General features: G+C 27.3%; 1 protein-coding gene across 3 annotated transcripts in view; it reads left to right on the top strand.

Annotated features, from left to right (window-relative positions):
• The window catches only part of LOC107448201 (cell adhesion molecule Dscam1), a 255,187-nt gene that overhangs the window by 205,709 nt on the left and 21,484 nt on the right, over positions 1–27,994 (top strand). For all 3 annotated transcript variants that reach the window (XR_006225556.3, XM_071177674.2, XM_043045821.3), the window contains exon 23: positions 20,891–21,046. Coding sequence is in view for 2 of the 3 variants with exons in the window: in XM_071177674.2 (XP_071033775.2) it covers positions 20,891–21,046 (156 nt within the window). In the remaining variant the exon portion in view is untranslated. The remainder of the gene's footprint in view (positions 1–20,890; positions 21,047–27,994) is intronic.

Below are 27,994 nucleotides of genomic sequence, written 5' to 3'. Positions count from 1 at the left end.
CTGTAGCCTTATCTTCCTTCGATTGATGCCTTTAGATGGTTATTAAATTATTATAATAACCAATTAAAATATAAATAAAAATGTTTTTTAAATTTTCTTCTTCTTTATTTTTTTCTAAGAGAAAGAAGAAAAAATTTGATCATCTTCTAACCAGTCTTAATTCTATTACTTGGTGTGGTGTATAAAGATATTGTAACAATAAAAGTGACCGAATTCAATCATTAGAAATAAAGATGTGGAGACTATAGCGACCATCACTGAAAATAAAAAAGAATTGGAAAGTGTGTTAAAAGATACGTAAATATATCTCGATAAGTTAGAAATCTTAATATAGCCAAATAAAATATACACCTTAAGATAGCTGCATAACAGTTTGAGCTTAATGCATGAATGCTAACGTATATAAAAGGTGATAGATGTATGAAAACTTTTTTACAAAAATGCAGTAATATGCTAGATACATCATTCTCTTCCCTATCACTCTAGCTTTAAAAAATAACTATGCTTTGACCTCAGATCCAAGTGTAAAAATTTATATTAATGAACTATTTTGGTAGATTGAAGTATCTTAATTCTGCAAAATAATTCCCAATAAGAAAACGCTTGGCAAACATTTTTTTTCTTTTTTGAAAAAAAATAAACCATCCATTTTAAAGGACGCTAGACACAAATGTGTTAGCAAGGCCTGCACAAAAGATTTCAAATTGTTAGCCAGTTAAATAGCCAAATATCAAAAGTATTCGCCAATTTTCAAAAGTCTTCGCCAAATGTACAATTTTTTATGATTAGTTTTTTCCCATAGAATTATTTAACTGGGTTTAATCTGTATTTTACGGTAGTCTGTTTCTGGCTTATGTTATTTGGACCCAATTCTAATTGGTTATCCGGCGCATCTACCGAAAATTACTGTTATCGAATAAGAAATACTGATTTGTTCAGAAAGATTACATAATTTTGAAGATCGAGTTATATTTTTCTTTTCGGTTGAAAAAATGATTTGCACAAATACTTTCTCTAAACCACAATTTTATTCTCCAAATTTGCTATTTTATAGCATTTGGTGAGATGGCGAATGCTTAGCACGGGCCTTGGAATAATATAAATAGATATGGTCAGATAGTTTGTTAAGGGTACATATAGTTAGTTATGGGAAAATATAATTAGTTAAGGGTAAATATAATTAGATCTAAGTTAGATAAATGAGCTAAGTATATCTTCAGGCAGTTTAATATACTAAAATATTAGTCCATAAGATGCAAAAACGGTTATCTGGAATGCTTCGGAGGCGTATGAATACTTAAAAGTATTAGAATTAAATTCCTAACAAATCAATTTAGGCAACGTGGGTATTAAAATAAATAGAAAATATGAAAATTTATGAAATTAATCTCTAGTCTTAGCACACGTTTAAAATTTAAAATTAATTATTTTTAATCTTCGTGAAAATTTGGCAGATTGATACAACATTCTGACGAACACAGATACTCTATTAAATAACATAGAGAAAAGTAGTTTTATGTATGGTTTTGCAAACAAGCTGTATCTTGAACTTAAACATTTGAACCAGAATTTTTATGAAATAAATTTTTCTTACATTCTTCATTATTTTGTATAAATTATGAACAAAATAATTGAAAAATATTATATTTAGCATTTTAAAAAATTTATGTTTATGAAATACAGCATGAAACAATGGTGTCCTTTACCGAATTAACGGTAAAATCTCACAGAACGCGGCTCTTTTCCAAACAATAATTTTTCAAATTTGCAATTTTTAAGATCCAAGAAAGGCAGATATTCATCATTACTTTTTTGGATTTTCTAATTTAGTACAAATATAATTCTGATAATCTATAAGATTTTTTAGTGACTATTAGACAGTTTTATAGAATTAAAGAATATCAAAATATATTTTTGCTTTTAATTAGAGAGTCAAAAATATACATAAAGTGGACACCGGTGTCCCATTTGCATCAACGAGTTAAATTGAAATTGATAGTTTTAGGAACGAACTTCTCTTTGAATCGTAATCAAATATTCTGGTTCGTACCAGACTGTCTGCTACATAAAATCATAATCAAATTTTCATTTTTAAAAGTTGTTGTTCTTGTTTTCTCGATTTTTCTCATTAATTTCTTCCTGATCTGCTCGTAAAGAAGAAATAAAAAAATGCTATACCACTAATATTTATGGGTACATATTAATATTTATGGGTACATATTAATATTTTTGGTTACATATTAATATTTATGGGTACATATTAATATATATGGGTACATATTAATATTTATGGGTACATATTAATATTTACGGTTACATATTAATATTTATGGGTACATATTAATATTTATGGGTACATATTAATATTTATGGGTACATATTAATATTTATGGTTACATATTAATATTTAGATTATATACATATTAACATATACATATACATATTAATATTATCAAGATTTATCTGTTCTCCCATTTTTATATGCCTCAAAATTCGAAATACAAATGAATATGAAACAGAATTCGCCATGAAAAGTTACTCCCGTCCCCTATGGAGACCTCTTAGATACTGTGATGGCGGGAGAGTAATCATAGTTTGTTTGGAATTTTATAAAATGAAGAAAGACAAAACATTTCAGTATTTGAAACTTCATAGTTTACTTTTGACTGATCTATACTTAATTTTCAATTTCAAATTTTGAATTATTCATCCTGTTAAAAGAGAATTTGTCTTGAACAATTTCTTCTACTGTATATGATACTCTTAATGTAATTAATGAAAAAAAAATTGCATGAGAATTAGGGTACAGGTCAGGCAAGCTAAAATCATAATTTGAAAATTTCTATTTTTTAAAACAAAAAATTTCATTAATTTTTGTTTGCTTTTTGATTTGTGAGCCTTAGCCATGAAAAACTGAGTTTTGAGATAAATACAGTTAAATAAAAGAAAACAGATAATCAGGAAAATTAAGATATTTAATTTTTCAGCACCATTATTATTTTCGTTTAGGTTTCTTAAAATTTAAAAAAAAATAGTTTATAGTAATTTTTTTAAAAAAATAAATAAAAGTAAAATTTTTTGTCGTAAATAAAAAAAAATGCAGAAATTTAATTTGTAGAAAGATGTTCCGCAATTCTTAATATTTAGGTGCATTTTAAATTCAAAGATACCATCTTTTTTTAAAAAGTTACTGATATTATATTAGATTTAAATCAAAAAGTCTAATCGTTGAATGGTTTTCCATTCCTAATACATTATAAATAGTTTTCTGTTTAAAATTTTTTATTGTTTTTGAAACCTGATGGTGTAAGACTAATGCTCAATGCATTCATAATAAAAGGAACCGCATAAAAACAAATACCAAAAATAACACGTATTGAAGCAATTTAACCTTATAGATTATAAATCTTTATCGAATTGTGATTGCTACTTTGATCATTGCTTGAAGAATTGCATATATCTAAACCTTTTATAACTTTTATAAATTGGATAAATAGATTTAATATGGAAAATATCTATTATTCAATTTCCGAAACAATTTCGAAATTCTTAACTATTCCTTAAGCGAATTTAGAAACACTTGAAAGTCACGTCTGAATCGCGAGAATTTCTAAATCCTATGATCAGATTTGGAATTTACATATCTTTACACACACATTCTTTAAATGCAAGTTAAGTCAAATTAAATTTACAAGTTCCGACGTGAAATTTCGAATGCCTGGATGAAATTAATTTAGAGATTTATTCTCGTAGAAAAGATATTGATTTATAACTCTAAGAATGGGAAAAGGACTAATTTTTCGATTCAATTCTACCGTCGCATGCAAAAGTGCAATGATAAAAATATTATATATTCTTCAAAATCCAATTGTATACTTTTGGAAGCGTTTATTAACTTTTACCGTCTACTTTGAAGTGCAGTTGATTGATTTGCGTGTGCATTTGTATTTATTTAATTATGTAAAGTTTATTTTATCGGTGAGTGAGTATTCATTTTTGAAATATTTTGATACTTTTTATGAAAATCCACGGAAGAATGAAAAAAACTAACTAAATATCGTATACGTGTGTATTTAACTTACTTTTTGAATTGACTACTTAGATGATTTTTACTATAGCGATTTTATTTGCTTTAACCCTTTCAAGATTGATTTCTAATTATTTTTTTTATAGAGAACATTTTTCTATTGGCAGTACTTTGCTGTTTTTATTCTGTTTTGTAACAAATAACGCTTTTTAAAATCTTTGTAACTAACATCTTCTGGTTTGACACTGGGGAAATTGATGTCCCATTTGTTTTTTTAATTGACTAATAACCCACGGAAAAAAACACTGGGACTTAAACATTTCAATTCGTAAATATAAAGTTCTTACGTTTGTTTTCATATCATAAACTTCAAAATCATGCAAATTAAGATTTAAAACAAATTAAGATTGAATAATACCTATATTATGACATTTATGTATTCCTAAGTTCCATTTTAGTTATTTTCCTCACCAAATGACGCATAAATTTCACAAATATTTGATTTTTTTCAAGCTTTGCCGCCATACTGCCAACTATCCAAGGAGAAGGAGCGAAACTCAAAAGATTTTAACGTGCAAATCAAACTTTAAAATGAGATCTATTTAGCTCAACAGTCGACTTGGGACATATATGTCCCGTAATGTTCGAAAGTGTTGAACTTTAATTAAAAAATAATTAACCATAATATTTGAACCTGTTACAAAACTTCTTTTTGGAGTCATCTAATGATTAAAACTTTGAAAAAAGAAAACGGTGATTTTTGTTTCATTGTGAGCAAAGGACGAAATATTTAAGAAATTACGATCGAAAAGCACCATTTATTCGCAGAACAACAACTTTCTTTTACAATAACATGCATGTAAATATATAAGTAAAAAATTTAGTATAATTTGTTTTTAAAAAAACATTTAGCTTTTGTTTTACTCTAAACGTTTATAAAAATTTGGAGTCATAATGTCAAACTGTTTTATTAAATCGTTCTTTTTAACTATTTTCTGTATCAATTGGTAGAATATATAAGAAATAAGAGACCGAAGGGAATATTCGAAGCGAATAAATAAATAAATCATTTGAATGAATGAATTGAATGAACGGATAGAATGATTGATTTCAGGAACAAAATTGAATGAGCGAGTTGAATCCATAAATTGAATAAACTAATTGAATGAATGAATTGAAATTGAATTGGATTATACTGAATAGAAATAGATCCAGTTAAATGAATTTAATTCAGTAAATGGAATTGACTAAAATGTGTTAAATGAATTGAATTGAATAAATGAATTGATGAAGTAGAATTGAATAAATTGAATTGAATGAATTGAATTGCTTTAATTGAAGTAAATAAATTGAATCAAATAAATTAATTTTGTTTTCAAACTAAATGATTTGAATTAATTGAATTAAATTGACTCAATTGAACTGAATGACTTGAATTGATTGAATTAAATATATTAATAGAATTGATTGAATGGAATTGAATAAATTTATATAATTTATTTATTTGAATTGATTTGAATTGTACAAGTTGAATAATTGAATGTATTAATTAAATGAATTATATTAAATTAATAAATTAATTATTTAAATGAATTATTAAATAAATAGTAGCATTGATTCAATTAAATTGATTTGAATTTAATGAATCAAATAATTGAATGGATTGAATAAATAAATTTATTAAATTAATTGATTCGAATTATATGAGTTGTATTGAATAAATTTAAGCAATTTTTACATCATTTATTCTTATTTTTTTAAACTATTATTTTTGTAAGACTAATTTTTCAGTAAAGCAAACACTTGCTGCACAGTAATGCTAATTAAATTACTTTTGGCTAATAAAATACTAATAACCCACAATTATTTAATTAATATTATTCGCTATTTACCTCACCTGTGAAATATTATATTATATTTTTCTTAAAGTTAATGTATGTTCATAATTTCATAGCTATTTTAATGTTTGATAGCCATTTTAATTTTCTAAGATTTCCAAAATCTTTTATTAAAACTCCCTGCGTGTACTACAACTTTTATAAAACTTAGATGATGAAATGCAATTTTCCAACACATTTAGGGAAAAGTTTCGAAAGTCTCCAAAACTTTTAAAGCCTGTTTGTATGAAGCCGTAGATCGAATTATTTTCTTACATTTTTTATGTATCTTTCATTCGATTATTAAAGTTCTATAAAGTTTGAAAAGGCTTCAAGCATATAGTTTCCTACTGAAATGCTTTAAACCAAAATTTATCTCATAAGAATCTTTCATTTAAATTTAATTTATAACGTCTACTTAAACATGTAACGTCATATTTACTCAATCAAATAGATTTTTTTAAAAATCCAGACGGATCATTTATTTAGTTCAGAAGACTCTAGCTAAGGAGAAACTCGCAATCTTAGATTCCAGATTAAATTTTTGATATGATGTTTTCTTGATAGTCTTTTGCTCTTAACGGGCTTTTGATGACTTAGTATCATCCGATATAACTTTCTGAAAGGATTAAAAATCAAAGGATCACTTTTTTAGATTAAGAGAAATAATGATTCGTGACTTTAAAGTCTTATAGATTTTTATCAAATAAAGTAAAACAATGAAATAATAAGATTTATGGTTTTGAGTAAATCGTTTAAAACTTCATATCTGTCTTGATGTTTCTGTTATCAAGAATTCATCAATTGCTGCCCATTGTTAGAATCTTGGTCATAATTCAATTTTGGCAATGTCAGAATTATTTCCACCCCAGTCACAACAGGTCATCTTGATCCCCTGGAATCTTGTTTTATTGAGATGAATGCTGAAATCCTTGTTATCAACATTAGTGTCTCACTACCTCTCCATAGCACGTGGAAATGCAATTTACCCTGATTTGCCCCTCTAGATCATTGTGAGATCTTTCTTGTTCTGTTTTTCTTGTTTTGTTATTCCTTTTTTTTTCTTCTCGGCTACAGTCGTTTTTTAAGTTTTTGTTTCTCTCACCTTTATTTTTCCATGAACTACAATTAACTAAACTAAAACGATTTTAGTTTAGTTCAGTTTAAACTAAAACGATTTTTTAATTTTTGAGAAAAACTTGTTTATCGCAATTTTAAATCTGTTGTTATTACTGTTAATCTGTTGTTTTTATTTCAATAATAATTTGTTTTTAATTTAAATTTTTTAAAGTATTTGTTATAAATTTTAAATATTTTTCTTTTAGCTTTTTCATTTTTTTAATTCTAAATTTTTAAGATTTATTTTTGATAAAGGCAAAGTATTTCAACTTTAGATTTAGTTGTGTATACTTTTAAAACTCTTTAAACAAGATATTGAATCATAATTATTGTATAATTTTTTTATGACCCACCGAAATATTTTTTTTAATAATATTATTAAAAAAATTGAACTTAAAAAGCATAAAAAGTTTACGTGTCTTTGGAAATAATATGAGTTGATAAAATCCAAAATTTGAGGAAAATAAACGTTTATAGAAGGAGTAATAGTTAAAAATAACCTTTTATTATTCCCGCTGAACTTTGCATCGATTTTGTTCAAATTTGGAATAAATTTGTTAATCATCAATATATTCAATTCGTTATACATTAAGAAGAATATCTAATAATAATAATAGTAATAATAATAATAATAATAATAAGTTATTCTCAAGAATATTTTTTGAAATTTATTTGCTATTTGGAAAGTGAATTTAATAATTTAGCACATTGTTTTCAATTCGTGCAATTAGCTCAAACACAAGTACATAGTTATTAAAAGAAGAAGGAGAAGAAGAATAAAACGATCGAAAGTAGAAGTCGCTGTAGGGGCTTATAATTATGACGACTTTCTTAAACTATTGGAATAATATTTTCAAATCTATGGCTATCGATTGTCAAGAACGTTAAACAGTAAAATGCTTTTAATATCCCGCAGAACTTTGCATCGATTTCGTTCGAATTTGGAATCAATTTGTCTATCATCAATTTATTCAATTCGCTATACTCTGAGAAGAATATCAAATAATAATAATAATAATAATAATAATAATAATAATAATAATAATAATAATAATAATAATAATAATAATAATAATAATAATAATAATAATAATGATAATAATAATAATAATAATAATAATAATAATAAGTAATTCTCAAGAATGTTTTTTGAAATTAATTTGTTGTTTGGAAAGTGAATTTAATAATTTAGCACATTGTTTTCAATTCGTGCAATTAGCTCAAACACAACTACATAGTTATTAAAAGAAGAAGGAAAAGAAGAATAAAACGATCGAAAGTAGAAGTCGCTGTAGGGGCTTATAATTATGACGACTTTCTTAAACTATTGGAATAATATTTTCAAATCTATGGCTATCGATTGTCAAGAACGTAAAACAGTAAAAAGCTTTTAATATCCTGCAGAACTTTGCATCGATTTGGTTCAAATTTGGAATCAATTTGTCAATCATCAATTTATTCAATTCGCTATACTCTAAGAAGAATATCTAATAATAATAATAATTATTATAAGTAATTATCAAGAATATTTTTTGAAATTAAATCATTATTTGGAAAGTGAACTTACTAATATAGCACATTGTTTTCTATTCGACCAATTAGTTTTAACACAACTACATAGTTATTAAAAGAAAAAGGTAAAAAAAGAAAAACGATCGAAAGTAGAAGTCTCTGCATGGGCTTATAATTATAACGACTTTCTTAAACTATTGGAATAATATTTTCAAATCTATGGCTATCGATTGTCAAGAACGTAAAACAGTAAAAAGCTTTTAATATCCCGCAGAACTTTGCATCGATTTGGTTCAAATTTGGAATCAATATGTCAATCATCAATTTATTCAATTCGCTATACTCTAAGAAGAATATCTGATAATAATAATAATTATTATTGTAAGTAATTATCAAGAATATATTTTGAAATTAATTTATTATTTGGAAAGTGAACTTACTAATATAACACATTGTTTTCAATTCGACCAATTAGTTTTAACAGTTACCTTTTTATTAAAAGAAAAAGGAAAAAAAAGAAAAATGATCGAAAGTAGGGGCTTATAATTATGACGACTTTCTTAAACTATTGGAATAATATTTTCAAATCTATGGATATCGATTGTCAAGCACGTAAAACAGTAAAAAGAAAAATATTTTTTTTTGCATGAATAGATTTTTCTGTCAAATTTTGCTTCTTCAATCAATTTTGTAACTATCAATAATAAATCAGTGTAGTATATTTATGGTGAGTCCTATGAATTACTTAGATTGCATTGGTACAGTTCCAATATTTATTTAAATTTTTTTTCTGGAATTGCTATAGTAGAACTGATATCAAATAAACTTATTTAAATTATTTTTTTTCGAATAATAAATCTGCCACTACTATCAATCTTACAATTTATTTTAAATTAATTGTCGTTTTTTTAATAATTTTGATATTACTATCAAGATTGCAATCTATATTACAATGGTTTAAGTATTTGCTTTAAGTAATAAATGTGATAATACTATCACGAATGCAATGTACATTACAATGATCAGCGTTTTTATTTTAAACAATAAATTTAATTAAAGATTGTAATCTCTATTCCTCTAATTAACATTATTTAATAACAAGTCTGACAATCACATTGATACAACTATCGAAATTGTAACCTATAATAATTTATTTACGCATACTTTAAACAATAAATTTAATATTATCCGAATTGCAATCTATGCTACATTAATGACGCAAACCACTGGAAAAGGATTAAAACAAATTACTTCCTTGCAATTTTTTTTATAGTTTCCGTAGTTTAACTTCGAAATAAAGATTTCAATTTAGAAATATTAAAATCGTGACAGTTTAGTATAGTAAAGTTACCTTTAAAATATTATTATAATTTCTTTTGTGATAAGGATATTTGAGTTTGCTATGCAATTCTGTTTCATCTAAAGTTTAAGTTCATGCTTCTGAAAATAGATGGCAGTCATGTCTTATGAAGGAATTATTCTATGCAACTTATTAAAAAAACTCATTCATTGCAATCAAATTGGAGAATCAAATAATAATAATAAAATATGAATAAAATAAATAGATAATTCAAAAATATCTTTTATTTTTACTTTCGTTATTATTCTCTAAACATTGAAAAAAAAAGTAACGGTAATGCAGAGCGATTTGAAAAAAAAAGATTAAATTATATTCATTTTTAATACTTTAAAAAACATCAATTTTTTTTTTATTTAATCGAGATTGTATCAGAAAATGGGCAACAGCTTTAATTTAAATTTTTTTTTATAATTTCAGAGATGTTTAGTTCATGCGAATTTTAATACTCAGCAATACAATTTAAAGTTTTCAGAGTTTTGGAAGAGCAATAATAAGTTACGAAGGAAAGCAAGTAAAAATGTCATTTTGAAAATTGTTTTAAATCATTTAGAGCTGTAATCTAGTAAACATCAGTGGTGTTGAAAAAAAAAGAAAATCATGCCCAGTTTTATTTATATTTGTTGGCTAGTTCTCAAAAATCGAGAAAATTCCCTTTTTCAAGCGTCTTTCTTGAACAATCTAATTGAAATGTTTGGCCAATTTTCAGGATCTGCTGAAGTTTCCCCCTGCACCTGCTGTCCAAATTGACCAAATCGCAAATTGGTTTTGAAGTTATGAAAAACAGACACGCACACAAAACTCTTTCTTTTTATACTATATACAAATGGAATCTACGCACTGTCTATTTTTTTAAATATCAAATAAAGAATAGAAACGTTTAAAATGAGAAATAGAATTTTCATGTGCATTTTTAGAATTTTAATTTTATAAAATACCTAGTGCCATGAATAAATTGCGGAAAAAAATCTAAAATAAAAATCTTAAGTAAACTTTAGATAGAAGATTTTAAAAAAGGTAATCTAAATAGATAGAAGATAGATAATAGATAATACAAAATAATAATAGAAGAAAATATATAAATCTAAAATAAAAATCTCAGGGAAGATTTAGGTAGAAGATCTAAATAAAATATAATTTAAATAGATGAAGAAGATAATAGAAGATATATAATAGATAATAGAAGTTGATAACACAGGAAGATAGATAATAGATGATAATTATAGAAGAAAATAGATAATAGAAGATATATAAATCTAAAATAAAAATTTTATGTAAGATTTAGATAGAAGATAATTAGATTAGAAGAATAGAAAATAAAGTAAGATTTAGATTATAAATACAGTAATCTTGTTTAAATTGATAAAGGTTAGTTATTTAATTAAGGAAAAGCACAAAAGAAAAACAAAGTTATTCTGATAAAGCTCTTTAAGGAATAAATAAAGTCTGTATATTTTTCTCTTTTTCAAACACGCGTGAATAATTTATTCTGGCAATTTGATTTACATCAAAAGGAATAAATTGATTGTTTCTGGTTGAAAAAGTTATTTTTGTTTAAAGGGCTGGTTGTTTTACCTTCATCTCCCTTTGGCCGACATTAATTTAAAACCTCGATTTATTCAACCTGCCGTTACGGAGTGAACTTTAAACCATCTGTCTTGCAAACTTTCTAAAATTTAATGGTTGAAAACGATTACTTGATTCTTGAGGATTTCTTTGAAAAACCCATGTTTGAAGTACCCAATTTTCAAGGAGAAAATCATTATACGCGTTGAAGTTGACTTTATAATGATTCTTTCACTTTGTGCTTTTTTTGTGTGTTTACCTTTTCATCATTTATTGTAGTTTACGAGGTTGTAGAAGTTGTTTGAATTAATGAAGAAATATGTTTAACTTCGGACGTGTTTTAAGTAAGATTTTGTTGTTTTGAAACGTTTGCTCTTGGGCGCTGGAAATTATGCATTTGTCAAAGGAAAACAAGCATCACTAACTCAAAAGTATTTCACATGCTAAAATAGACGATTTATTAATTCATTTTTGTTCAATGCTTGGCGTTTTGATCGTATTTTGACAAAGCCAAAAGAAGAGTTTGATATCTGGATGATTTAGAGATATAATTTGCAGGATTATTAAAAGTTCTAAAATTGGAAAATATTTTAGAATATATCTTTCTGTTTGAAGATTAAAAACTTTTCGAATTTAAGAGAAAATAATAATCTAAAATGAGAGCAATTCGAAAGAGAAACGATTTTTGGGACGCAGCTTTAAACATCTTATTTTAAAGCAATTGCTTAATTTTTTTTCAAAGCAATTTTTCAAAGTAGATACGGTTGAAAATGTACTTGAGGAAAAAATGTCACGAAATTAAAATCTTTCAAATTACTTTGAACTATATGGGCGCTTTGGGAAAAAGAAACTAGTTCATTTCAAAGTGTTAACAAAATGTATGCGTTAATTTTTTTTTCTTTTTCTTTTTTATCAAAGTTTATTTATAATGAATTTTTTATTTACAAAATGCTTAAATGAATACATAAATGCCAGAGAAATATTCAGTAAAAAGATTAAGAGCATTCATTAAAATAAATCCTGGTTAAAACTGTAATTATTTTTTACTACTGCACTACAATGTGTAAAAAAGCGGCAGTTATAAAATGGCAGGAAAAATGGTTTTGAGAATGTCAAATTATTTTAGGTTTTATGTTTCATTGATATTTTGCGTCAAGTTCTCAAATTTAAAGAATTTTTATTGATTTTTCTAATAATTTTCAGCAAAAACTGAAATTTGGGTATTATTCTAAGAAATAACGAGTGTTCTTAAGTTGATAATTTGAAAAGTCAATTGTAGAAAATGTGCCTTTCGCTGCTTTTTCTTCAGTACATTATCATTTTTCTATACACTGTTAATTTAGAATTTTCTACTCTATATGAATTAAGGTGCTAAAAAAGTTGATATCTTATAAATTGAGTAGCAAAACTCTTTGAATGATAATATCACTAATTGAGAAATATTCTAAATTATGTAAAACGATGTTTTTAAAAAATCCCCGATGTTCCTGAACAGAGTATTGCAGTCTGAAGACAAAATAAACAATCCGCCGAGTAAATATTTCGGTACAAATGGTCTGTCTGAAACTGATATGAAGCAGAAAATTTGTTTTATGTTGTTGTTGTCGTCGTTGGCCATTATGGCAGAGGGGGTTCGATTGTTCTTGTTTTCCAGTGGCTCCATCTATGGCCAAGAATTCGAATCCTGCCACACCTATTCATACATCCATTCATTCATCCACAGCTCGCACTTTTGACCTGAACCAGAGAATGATCAATCTTCAATTCAGTACCCCCAGAAGCATTGATTTGTTATGGAGGGCTATGCGCATGGAGGACTTTGTGACCCGACATATTTAGCGTGAACCAGTCACCATTTACTACACGAGGAGTCCTCGTCCGGCTGGATTCGAACTCCCGTTTTCACGAACTTGAGTCCAGCGACCTGCCAACCAGGCTAAACCGGCCAATTTGTTTTATAGTTTTGAAATAAGTAGCATCCTCTGTTGATGGACATCGTAACTAATTTTTCAATTCAGTCTTATCCAATGCAAAACACAATGTTTATATTCGTATGTTTTTATTTTATTTATATTTTGAATCGTCGGTCATTTTTCGGGACAAATTGTATTCTTTTTAGCCCCAATTTGTTAAGTTTTAAACTATTTAATTGTTTGACTGTAGTCAGACTGAAAAGTTATCACCAATCTTGTTATAACTGAGTATCTAAATTTATGTGATATTTCGCGTTGTTTTTTCATTTCTTTCCAAATCTAGTAAATAAATTCGTTTTGAAGAAAAAAAAATGCTGAATAAGGCATTTTAAACAATTTTCCGCTATGTACAAATAAATTCTAGGTATATAGGTTATTCACTAGGTTTGATATCTATTCGCTATATCTGTTGACTTATTTATCTATTGAAAACGTTTGATAAAAGTGTAATCTTCTTCGCCATCAATTTGATATTGAACGTTTCTTTTGCTGCCTTTACGTAAGGTCATTACCATGAATAATTCATGTTTTAACGCTCAATTCAACTGATTTCACCTTTGACAGCTCGCATTTGTGATTTCTCAAAAATATATATATCTTTTTTTTAACATTCTCCGATACTTTTGATAATATATCCGTAACAAAATAGCTTGATAACTTTTTCCATAAATCCTACAAGATCTAACTTTTATTGTATTAAACACGGTCAGAATTGTGATAAAAAATAACAAAATTTTCAGTTTAAAGAAAAATTTCTAAAGTTTTTTATCTTGCACATTTTTTTGGTTCGAAATCTAACAATATTTTCCGAACACAAAAAAGAATGACTTAAACAGTTAAACTTTAATTTATTCAACAAGCCCATAAAGGTTAAAGGTGAGGCTCTGTTCAAACCAGGAACAGATGCACTGCAAAAATAATAGAATAAAACTTTACAAATGAATAAAATTTATTTTGGAAACAAAGAAAAAAATGGATTTCAAAAAAACTCTAAGACACAATTATATCAATTTAAACCAAAACTTCAAAGATCTGTAAAAAATGTTGAATAAGAAAAATTCTATGAACACAGAATACGGAACGATGAATTCATAAGACAAAAATACAACTTAGAGCAAATTAATTAAACATTCTAACATTGCTTTGAAACTTAATAATTTTAGAATTTGTTAGTTTTATAACAATATTCGATTAGTTTCAAATGGGTTAATAAAATCAATTTCTATTTAAAACGGAATTACAGTTATGTTATACTACACTGGTTATCATAAATTAAGGAAAAATCACAAAAATAGCGATAACTCTTTCAAAAGTAAGCCAAACCGTGCAAAATTTGCATATGTTGTCCACTAAGAGTAGCTGAGTAAAATTGCAATATGCAAATTAGTGGCGCTGCACTCGGCTTACGTCATCTGCCTGGAGCATAAAAGTCCAAGTTTGAGAGAAAGCACACAAATTTTACTGTGATTGCGACATTGAAAATCTGAGATAGCCAATTCGTAATAATGACCTCTAGGCATCATTTGCCTGAAGAACTACGATGGAGAGCCATCGGGAGACTAGAGGCAGGGCAGAGTCAATCAGAAGTGGCCAGATGGCTAAATGTGAGTCCATCTGTGGTTCATAGACTTTGGAGGCAATTTCAAACCACAGATTCGGCATCTAGGAGGTTCAGTCAAGGACGGCCAACTGTTACGACCAGTGCCGATGACCGATATTTGACATTAAGTGCACGCAGGAATAGAACCGCTACTCCGACACATCTTAGATCCTCTCTTGCTGCAGCCACCGGAAAGTTGGTGTCAACGTCAACTGTGCGCAGAAGGCTCCACGAAGGTGGTCTGTATGCGAGACGACCAGCCATTTGCGTGCCGCTCACATCACGCCATAGGAGAGACCGTTTGCAGTGGGCCCGACAACATGTCCACTGGACGTCAGATCAATGGAGGCCTGTTCTCTTTACGGATGAGTCCAGGTTTAGTCTAGAAAGTGACAGTAGACGTTATTTGATATGGAGAGAACCTGGGACCCGTTATCATCCATCAAACATCCGTGAAAGAGATGCATACGGAAGAGGCAGTGTCTGTGTTTGGGGAGGCATATCCTTAGGAGGGCGCACATACCTCCATGTCTTTCCAAGGGGAACCGTGAATGCTCAGGTTTATCGAGACAACATCCTTGATGCTTATGTGCGCCCATATGCCGGGGCAATTGGTGATTGCTTCCTGTTACAGGACGATAATGCAAGACCACACAGAGCTCGCATTGTTGATGATTATCTTCAACAGGAAACAATTACTCGCATGGAGTGGTCAGCTCGATCCCCGGACTTGAATCCTATCGAGCACGTTTGGGATGCTCTAGGGAGGCGTGTATCTGCCATCAATCCGCCCCCTCAGACCCTTGCCACGCTTGCAACTGCTTTACAAGAGCAATGGCTCTCACTTCCTATTGAACTGATAGACCGCATAATTGAAAGCATCACACATCGCTGTTTGTGCTGTATTGCTTCTAGAGGCAATCATATTCCATATTAAAGGTACTTTTTCTATTGCAAACCGATACTTCCAATTTGTTTATTTTATACATGTGCTAATTTCTATACTACTATTAATGTCTGATAATTTCTTTTTATGTTGTTTAATACCTTACTATGTGTTGTATATTGTGGGTAAGTTTCATAAAATTCCATGTGTAATTTCTTGAGTTATCGCGATTTTTGTGAATTTTCCTTAATTTATGATAACCAGTGTATTTGAAGTGGATTATTATTAATGGTGATCTGAAACTGAAGTATGATTTAATTTTTTTGCTATTTGAGCAATAAAATACTGCAGACGAAGAGAACAAGACAGTTGACAGTTCAGGGTTTTTAATAGAAATTGAGCTCGAAGCGAATGAACATAGTGTTTTTGTTGTTGAGTCATTTTCATGGTCGTGAAGTTTTATATTATGAAGATCAGAATAAGCTGACATACGCAATAAACTAGCCTCAATGAAAAGAGCGAGACAGTTGACAGATCGGAATGATTATAAGAAATAGAACATTACATGAAAACACTCTACACAAATTCGTTAGGTAATAGTTTGAAAATTGAATAATTTCTTTCAGCATTATCCTGGTCGAAAATTTTTCAAATTTGATGATCACAATAAGCTGCTCAAATCACATGCGATGAAATTTTGCCAATGAAAAGAACAAGGCAGTTGACTTTCCGGGGTGATTACAAAAAGTAGAACACTAAGAAGTGTAACATGTTGTTAAGGAATATTTTGGTCCATATTAAATCATTTCATTTATCATTTTTCTGGTAGTAGAGTTTTCTATTTTGATGATCTGAGTTTGCCATCCAAATCACATTTAATGAAATGTTGTCAATGAAATGAACATGATAGTTGACAGTCCAGAGCGATTGCAAAAAGTAGAAAACTAAGAAGCACGCCGAGTCTTAAGGGATATTTTAAGCGTGGTGAATTATTTCCTGATTTTTTGTTTAATGTTAATTTATTGTCAACGTACTGTACAGATTTGCTGTATCTTTCTTTTACACTTAAGTATTATGCAGAAATTACGTAACTACCCTCAGCTAGAAAGAGGAAATTGACAACTGCATCTGCAAAATCATCAATGATTATTTTGTCAGTATCAGCTTTTCGAAGTAAAGGTGGCCTTTGCGCAATGCTGACTATCATGTCGTTGGTCATGAAATTACGGAGCCCTAACTTCTACGATGGGTCTCACGCAGAATTGCCTGTTGCTGGAATAGGCAATGTTCCGTCACACATTGTGGTGTATATCTGAAAAATAACCGCATAAAAAAAGTAGTAGCTTGCATTTCCTTAAACTAAATGGCTAATTTTTTTTTGCCTACCAATTGTGTTTTGACCTCAGATTAAAATATAAATAGTTTTATTATTCTAGTTGACAAAATCTTGTTCAAGCAGAATAAATTTATTTAATTGTTATTTTACTATATTGAAACAAAACAGATAAGCATAAATAAGATGGTATTCAAACTTCTAACAGTGAGAAAATCGTTTATTAACTGCATTCTCCTAATAATTAATAGTATTATATTCACCTCAACCGGAATTTTATCTCACCAGCTAGGCTCAAATAATGAAGCCACTTAATTCCTTGCAGATGGGTGCGTATTATAGCCGAGACGTCTAATCTGTCTATCTCATGACCGGCAGATGGTGGGTTCGATTCCCGAAGAGTTTCCAGGGCCCTGTACTTCCCGATTTGAGACTCTGGAATATTAGAATACAATACTCTCTTTCATGTTTAGATGGTAGTACCATGACATAAAAAAGTCTAGTATTCCCCATTGCTTACGATATGTGGAATAACCAGATAAGCTAATTAAACCACATTCCACTGCTTATTTGGAAAACGGAACTCAACTACAACTAAGATCATCCTCTAACGAAAAGCCTGGTTCAGTTATCCAGTTAATTTTCTATTTTTACGGTATTGTAGCCATGCTAGTTTTAGATAGTAAAACCCCCTATAGTTTCGTAACCATGGTTTCTTATCTATACTAGCTGTAAACGGTTTCAAAATCGCAAACGTAAAAATTGCTCTTTACCGTAAACTTTACTGTTAAGGTTTATTGGATGGACAGACTGCTGGTGGTTATTTTACCGTAATTTTAGAATGGAAATTTGTAAAAGTGTGTTTTGATAACCCTTTTTTTAATAAAAGGAACCACCCTTTTAAAAGAAATCATTCTACAAATAGTAGGAATGTTTTCTATTACAGTTACTTGTGTCGTGAATTTTAGGACGTTCCTGGGGAAACATTTAAAATTAAATTTGAATTTATTCCCATGTTAGCTGCCTAATCCTCTTTGTTCATCTCTCATAGTTTAATGCTCGAAATACAAGCTTAAATCTGTGAAATGCCTTTAAGAAAGTCTCATTAATCCCTTCATGCTCGTTAAACACAACACTCTAAACACACGTAGGGATTTCATATAAGGTGATGTTGCATAAGTTAATGCTTGAGCACACACTCAACTGTCACTGTTTTAGAATCATTTTACGGTGCTTTGCATACCTTCATAAACTGCAAAATTTGTAGCGCTTAGTTGGGAAACTTTGTCACCGAAAATAAGCTTCATATTTTATAAAACACTCGAGAACGAAATATGACTTGATTTAGTTTAGATTAGGCAATGAATCAAATTCATATATAATAGGTTTAAAAATGAATAGGATATAATTTTCTATTTTTTATTATTCAGTCAGTCTCATATTGCTTTTATCAATCATTAGGTTGTTTATCATTCATTTAGTTTTACTTTGTCAACTTTTAGTACAAATTAAGCTAGTTGTGTTCATATTTTTAAAATATAAAAATTATTTAATGCAAACATGCTTTTCTATAATTTTCCATAAACGGGTATTGCTTGTAAATAGCACAACTTTGATGAAATAACCTATTTTTTTTTCTTTTTTGAATTGAGGGTTATTGATGAAAATGGAACGTTGCAACCCGATAAAGTTTTATTTCATACCAGTCTACTCTAATTTGTCACAAAAAATTTTTTAAATATAGTTGCCAACCTAAAAAATCCAAAAAAAGTATGTTAATGATCACTTTATTTCAAATTAAAACCAAATAATGTGTTTTTTTAAAATTTATGTGGTGAAGCTAAATTTAAACTCCAATATTGATAAATGATTACATCAAGTTCACTCATTCGCGCATTCTGAAAATAACAATTTAGGCGTAAGTTTGGATATCGTTAGATGATAACGGTATGCTATTTACAAACGATCCAGAGAAAAAATGAATTTGTTGTCTTGCCCGCTGTTGTCCTCCCACTATTCTATGCTGCAAAATGCATGTTCGTTTCTAGTTGTGTTATAAGTGTAGTTATATTTTAATTTGTATACATGCGTCAATATGATTTTATAATATATTGTATCTATAGGCTTCCGTATTCTTAAGCCTAATTCGAATTCACCCTAATATTCTATCTGTGCTAAGTTCAAGTTTAAATAACAAACTAATTTTACTTTAAGAATTAATCTAGAATGAGCAAAAACAATAGCTTGAAACTAAAAAAAACAGGCAACCCGTAATAAGTTTTGGTCTAATGATCGGATCTTCACGTTCTAAGAATCAATCTTAATGTTTCAAAGGGGTATCTTTAAATATGCTAATTAATGCAGATTATAATTTAAGTTACGAAATCATGCACAAAATCCTACTTTCTCTAAATAAAAATACCCTTTTTTAGACTGATTCGGATTTCTGACCCTCAGAATTGGAGGTACCCGTAATCTGGGAACTATGGTTCCGATAGTTTGGGGTCAGGAGGGCTGTGCAAAATGTTTAGTGAATTGAAAATTTTTTGCATATGATTGTAATAAATTGCAAAGTATACAATACTTTTACATCATTTTGAAGAATTTATTATTATATGGCAATATGCAAAGTTTGAGCAAAATCTGTGGAATTGTTCTTGAAATATATGATTGACTTTTTTCTGACCCTCAAAGTATAGGATAGGGAGTAGCTGTAATCTCTAGAAAATGAGGTCAGAATAATTTGGATACCTGAGCGGTAGAAATTTTATACCCCATAATGTTAATTTTACTTTTTGAGTAATTACTAGTTTCAAAGCGAATCGTTTCTTTAATCGCCCTTCCTTTATTCAAGCATAATTCCTGGCAACAAATAATTTTAATAATTATTTATCAATTCTTTCATTATTTTATTTAATAATAATCGAAAAATTTCAAAATTTAACTTATACATGTTTTTATATAATTTTTATCACTTTTGTATAATTTTTATATTAGATTCCGTAAATTAAAATATTGTCTGCACTAAACAATATGTATTTTTAAAGTAAGGTCCCTGAGCTAGGCCTTAGTACGTGAAAATCCAATCATTAAACCAAAAGTTATTCATGATGATACGCGTCTTACTGTGTATAACTTACATAATCGTACTTATTTAATACTTATTGTACTATGTAATATTATCTATTTTCGCATCAATCTACATTCATAAGATTCTTTTACTAAGTAAACCTACTTAAAGTGCAAAAGATGTAGCTTACAATGGTCTTTTTGCCACAAATTCTTGAAAGTTCGTTTGCACTGGTCTTCCATCTGCATAATTTAGAAACCGAATAAAATTCCTAAATATTGAAGTGTAACTGCCATCAAACTTCACAAAATACAATCTACTAAAAGGCACCTCTAAATTATCAAATGCAACCTTACTCAGCTTAGCAATATTCATTAGGGTTAAAACTAAGTTCTTTGAGCCCACTCAGCATCTCTAAGTTAAGAATTATTTCAAAAGACACGATTCCCTAACTTCATTACCTCATAGTTAAAATGAAGTAAATTTTCATTACTAACAAAAGTGCATTTTCAGAATATTTCATAAGTCCTCTTTCAGAAATAATGCATTTTGTTCTTTATTCTCTTTTAGAATATGAGTCCCAGAAGGTTGCGACGGACTCTTTGCTCATGTCGGAGGTATCCCAGAAGTCCCTGAGCGGTAAACAGTCTGTTAATGGATCACATTATTCATCACCCACAAGGGGGCAGCACCATTTCTCGAGTAGCAAAAGTGGCGAACAGAGAAGTAAGTAGGATGGCCCAATTTTAAAATTTCCGAGCGTAGATAACTTTAGAATGAATGGTCCGGCGTCTTTTACTAGAAAAGTGCTTTTGACAATTTACCAAAAGGAGAATGAATCATTTTCAGTTCTACAAATTTAAACTGATCTAGATGTTCTATATTTTACCCTGGGACTGTCAGACAGAAAGTAGAGGAAAGAATGACACTCATCTATTTATGAAAACGCTTTGTATTTTAACAAAGTCTTAAGAATAAATAATTTATATGAGAATAAAAACTATTTCTCTATAGAATAGTTACGAGGAGCTTGTATAACCTTGTATAATAAAAGTTAAAATCGCTACATGCAACGGTATTTTTAAAAAAAAGGATGAGAAACAATTATTTTAAAACATTCATTTTAGCAAATAATACGAATAGTTGTTTTAGAATCATTTATAGTACTTTTAACAAAAAAAAAATAAAGATGTTATTTTAATAAGGACTTTGAAGAGTTATTTTAATAACAATCAATAAAATTTATTTTTATATTACACAAAAAAAAAACTTTTTATATTAAACGGAGAGCTTTAAACTAAATAGATAATGGTATTTAATATAATATAATGAGTTCTACGTTTTATGCCTCTTCAAGTGTATCAATAATCGTAGCACTATCACCATCCCCTCGACTACCACATTCATGTTACCTTTATTAATATTCCTTTTATTTGTTTCTTTGGAAATTAAAGCGTTCCTTTATCTCTAACCAGCATTCTTTTTTCATACTTTAATAGTGCCATTATGAAGCACGAAAACATTTTTCTACTTAAACTGCGAATTAAAACAAGTTTGTTTTTATTTTTTAAGTATATTTTTCCTTTATCTTTCGTTGGATTTCTCGTTTCGTTAACATTTTCCATTAGCCTATTTTTTTCGTGTATGAACACTTTTGAAAAATCTGTTAAAAGTTATTAAAATAAATAAAAGTACATTTTGAGTGGAATATTAATAATACGTTTTACTTTAAAAAAAAAATCATTCAAATCACAGTAAAAAATTTCAGAGTTTCTTGCTACCAAAAATTAGAGAAATTATCCTAAGGCGGTATTCCATAAAGTTTTTCATTACATCAAGACCAAGAATTGTTTCTGCTGTAGTGAAGCATCAAAAATGTTCTTTTACACTACTTCGTTAAGTAGTCACCACCATTTTGTTACCTAGTAACACTGAAATTTATAATTATCGCAAAGTATGATACGCATAAGAGTTAGAAATTTATATTTGTGACACAATATAAATTAACTAACTTAGTATGAATTTATATAATATTGCATGAAATAAAATTTTTTTGTTAATTAAGCATATTCACATCATAGCATATTCACATCATATTACTATGACTTCGAACTAGGCTTAACAAATCCGAAAGTGAATGGATGTTAAATATTATAAATTATTTAATACAATTGGCATACTTATGTAAATCTTCCAATGGAAACATAAATATCTTTAAAACGTAAAACTTACATGCCATTTATAATAGTTTACATGATCAGTCTGTCAAATCAATCCGACAAGATTGAAATTACATCGATTAAGATCTTGGAATTTACTCTCTTTTTAGTACTATAGTCAATAGCTAAGCCTAGGTTAGGCTTCGATGTCCGCCATCACGGATGGAAAATTGATGAAGTACATATCATCAGAAATAATGTTCATAGTTAAGTAAATTCACTAGTTATGTATAACCGAAGTTTTCTGTAATCGATTATAGCACTTTTTCAAAAAAATCACAATTCCTTTTCCAACGATAACGGATCATTTAAAAACGTTAACAACACATCCTTCATCCTGTTGCCAACTATGAATAGAGTAAATGCACCTGACTTGGTGAAAGATTTATCAATTATTGGTGCTTAGATTTAACTTTACACTTTAAAGTGTGTGTGAAAGCTCGATTAAGTATTAGCTTGAAGCAACACACAATATTTTTACAGTGTAGATTTTTCTTGATCACAATAATTTAATTAAAAGTTTATGCTTGATTCGTATTTGTTCTAACTTAAATTAGTCTGGTGCAAAGCAATCAGTTGAAAAATAAATATAGATTCGAAGAGACAACTCATAATTGCTGGAGTAAAAAAAATATAATTTATTGTTTAAATATTTAGCGCATTTTATATTCATAAGTGATATAGAAAATTCCTAACAAGTGTATTTTTTATGCTATCTTAGACATTATAACAGTTTTATTTTTTAAATTATTTCAATCAGTTTAAAAGAACATTTTGTAGGATATAATTTTATTGTTTAGATAATAGGAAATTTAATTGCTTCTTGAAAAGATATAACCTGAAGGAAATTAAATATTGCGCATCAACAAAAAATATAGATTTTCGGTTTATTAGTTTATCCTTTTTTCAAAATTACTTTAATAATTATTTTTCAAAAATAATTTTTTAAAGTTTGAGATTATAAGAATATTAATATTTCATTTGATACTTATTGAAATAAGTTTGCTGATAGATTATGTTTGGTGACTTTTAAAATCATTATCAAAGAAATAGCTACATTTCTTTTCATGGAATTAACTTCAAAAGTTAAACTCATACTTACGAACTCATTGATTTTAATAGGAATTCACTTAAAGCTTTATAGCGTAAGCCATTTTTAAGATTCTACTAAATCGAATTGCTTCTATGAAATTTAAAAGAAACAAATATTCTTTAGTTTTGTAAAAACTGTTTCTTAAACGACGCTTTCATCTTTCAATTTTTAAATCATGTAAAAAGTATCATCATTAAATTTTTACGCCTGATTTGAGCTTTTGTTAAGATTAATTAAACGGATTGAACTAATTTTCAATAGATTAAATGAATTTTTACGATAACATAAATTAAACATTTCTTCTTTGTAATAAATGTTTTACCTCTTAAAGGTACTTATTTTTAAAAATTAATTAAGTATACGAAACTGATTGTACAGAATATATATATATATATATATATATATATATATATATATATATATATATATATATATATATATATATATATATATATATATATATATATATATATATATATATATATATATATATATATATATATATATATATATATATATATATATATATATATATATATATCGCTTTATTTTAAAAAGCAAACAATAATAAATCTAAATAAAATTGTTATGTTTTGTGATCTAAATAGATTATGTCTTCGTTTTTATTTTACGTTTAAAATTTTTTTAATATGTCATTTAATATTTTGAATTAAGAAGAATTAAAACAACTTTTAGTTCACAGCGGTATTTCTGAAGAAGACGATATTTTACTTTTTAGTAAGTAGATATACCTTGTTGCTTTTATTTTGAAAATACTTTTATTTTGAATGTGTTATATACACATTCCATTTAAATTAGCTGTTTTTCAGCGTTTTTTAATAAAATACTATTCATTTAAATTATTTGTCAAAAAAATTTATTAAAATTGAAAGTGTTAAATGTGGATGATTATGGAATATTAAAAAAATCTGATTCCATGCTAGAATCTTTGTCAAAGCATGTGGGAATATATTATATCTGATAAGAGTTCTCGAATTTTTTCAGATTTCATATTAAAGTTTTAACATTTTATTTTAATATAATAAATTTATATCCATGTTTTAGTTTTTCTGATGTATAGTTTTGGTACAAAACATTTCTGGATAATTAATTTCATATCATTCTATACTTCTTTTATAAAAGATATTTATGAAATTATTGTTCATACAGACTATAATTGCTGTTATTTAAATTGCTTTCTATTAATAAAGTGGACTGTCTTTAATTTTTGAAAGTTCACATTTGCAACATCCATTCATTCAAATCAGAATCTTCAGATGCTCAATGCATTTTATTATAAATATATCATTCAAAGAAAAAGTGGAAAATATTATATTTAAAAAAATTAAGCAGTATTTTGAATTTTTCTGTTTTTATCCTGATTTTAGCTTTTATATAATACTATCTTCGTATTTCATAAAGTATTTATCACTTTATACTAACTTTATACAATTCTTACCACTTTTCTTCAAGTTCAATTTTCGAAGCAAAATTGAAAATGCAGAATTAATATTTAATTAAAAGTACAATGCTAATTAAAGTTCTCGAAAATGCAAATAAATGAGAATTTTACAACAGTTATAGATTAATAGTAAAAAAATATGAGCAGAATTAAAAATAATATTTATTATGAGATATAGTTTAATTTGAATTTACATACCTATACCCAGCTGAAAATAAATTGTAGTTTTTCTACAGAACTGAAATAATTTCGTAGTTTTTTTAGAGTTAACTGCAAGTTTTCTGTAATGCAATCTTAACTGTAAAAACACTGCAGTTATTTTGCAGCTAATGCGAAGTAATTTCTCAGCAATTTATTTCGAAGAAACTTTTAGCTATTGTCTACAAAATTACTGTAGTTTAAGTGAGGTCACTTTAAAATCATAAATTTAGAAAAAACTGAAACTTTAAATCCGTGGTCATTCTGCAGTAAATTTGAAGAAATTATGCAGTCATTGTTTCAGAAGTATACTTTCTGATGAATTTGCAGAAAAACTGCAGTTACTTTGCATTGTTGTAAAATTAAAAAAGTTTGATGTCTTCAATCTTGCTTTCCTGGCTGGCATATTAAATTTTTATAATATTTTTTCTTTTTTTTCTTTTTGATTAATTTCTTACAATTTGGTAAAAATTCAAAACATATATATTGATAACGGAAATAACATACACTATCTCTATTCATCATAGTTAAAATTCACAAAATACATACTTAATTTAATTGTAATTATTTATAATTCAGAAGCGATACAATTTAATTAGTTTAAAATATGCCTAAAATTAGGTATTTAAATATTTCTGTATTTTAGTAATTTTATTAAAAATGTCGTTTTTATTAATTTTTATTATTTATTTCTTGTTGACTTAAGAAAACTATGTTTGAGCAAAGTTTATGGTAAAAGCAATATTAAAGTAAAGTCAAGTAGTTAATGTTAATTAGTTAATTTTTTTATTCGAATTCATACTAAGCTAGGATTATTGCAGAGCAAAAATTATACTTATTTTTTTCTAATCAAAACAAATATATAGTTTAGATTTTAAACAAATTTATATCAAAAGAGTTTGCAAAATTGAGTTTGAAAAAAGGTATTTAATCCAGATTTTTTAGCTTCAAACGTCTTTTTCAAAAATTTATTAATTTCACTTAGTTTCAGAAATTTGTCTTAAAAAATTTAGGCAATTTAAAACAATATACCTTTTTTATTGCTTGAAAATAAAGCTTTATAAATTAAACGAATAAACTTGTTCGAGAAAAAATAACTCATATTATTTTTAATTGAACCTAAATGATCATAATATTTATAAAACTGCTTACTTTAAAAATTCGTTCAGAGCTCCTTACTTTTAAAAATTAAACTTAAAAGAAAAAGGACAAAACATAGGAGAAGGAAAAAAAAACTCAAATCTGCAGTGGTTAGTAATTTTTCCTAAAAAAAAACTCTTAAGTAATAATTCATTTAATTGTTGTTTTACCGTATACAATCAAAACAATTGGATAACCATAAAATGCTGCTATTCAAACTGTTAACTCTGAAAAAATTTTTTAACTGTGTTTTCACCTTATTTGATTTAACTAATAAAAGCTTTATCCTCGCCAACAAGATCCAGCTCATGAAAGTAATTAGTTCTTTGTAGCCGTCTTGATACAGGACTGTAGCTGAGAGGGTTAATCGGTGAATCTCACAACAGACGGGAAGCGAGTTCGAATCACAGTATCGATATGCTCACAGCGAAATCTTTCACAAGTACTATACTATCTAATTCGATATTTAAATTCACCTAAAGTTATGATAAAAAAAATTCCTGTCTAAGGCCTTCCACTAAAAAGGTAATTTTTTAAACAAGAACTATAGTATTTTCTATCGCTTACGATAGATGGCACCACTAAATACAAGCATTTTGTATATTAATAATAAAAATTTTGACTGCAATTTACAAACTGAAATACTGAAAATCACTCAAACACGATTTTAAATCACTCTAGTTTGAGCGAAAACGATCCACTCAGGTAATACTGAAAATCACTTAAGCTCGAGTGAAAATAACTCAAGTTTGAGTGAAATTTTTTTCACTCAAATTTAGCTATTTCCATATAACTCTTTCACTTGAGTGATTTTAACTCAAGATGAAAAGGCCGGTTTTTTCTAGATGAAAGAGTTAAATAGCACTCAAGTTGAGTTATTTTCACTCGTTCATTTTAAGAGAGTATATATATATATATATATATATATATATATATATATATATATATATATATATATATATATATATATATATATATATATATATATATATATATATATATATATGTACATACTAACAGAAAAAATATGGTTAATCATATTTTGTTTAATATTTAACCTATCCGGAAACAGTTATGAATTGAAAGTAATGTTAGTATTTTGCTACAAATCTCAAAAATGAAAATTTAATGTAGATGGTGTCCAACTAATTCGAATTAAAAAGCACTATGTTGTTTATTTTTCACTAATAATACAACAAGTATTATTTTGCACTAATAATACTATAGTTGTAATTTTGTTTTTGCGCGTTTAAACACATTCGTTATTTAAGTATAATAATAATGAGTTTAATTTAATTATTAGTCAATTATTGTCTAAGTCTTTCTAAAAATTCATGCTAGAAAAAAATTATTAGCAAATTTTAAATATTTGTAAAGAGTACATGTAACTTTTTATTAAAAGTTGATGTTGATAGTTTTAATGAAAGGGTTTTATTATGTTAGCTTTACATTTTATATCTATCTATCTATATATCTATATATATATATGTATATATATATATATATATATATATATATATATATATATATATATATATATATATATATATATATATATATAT

Source organism: Parasteatoda tepidariorum, chromosome 3 (assembly GCF_982258835.1).
Source record: "Parasteatoda tepidariorum strain Cologne lab strain chromosome 3, Ptep-v5.0, whole genome shotgun sequence".
Lineage (NCBI taxonomy): Eukaryota > Metazoa > Arthropoda > Arachnida > Araneae > Theridiidae > Parasteatoda > Parasteatoda tepidariorum.
This window is presented reverse-complemented; position numbering and strand designations above follow the sequence as displayed.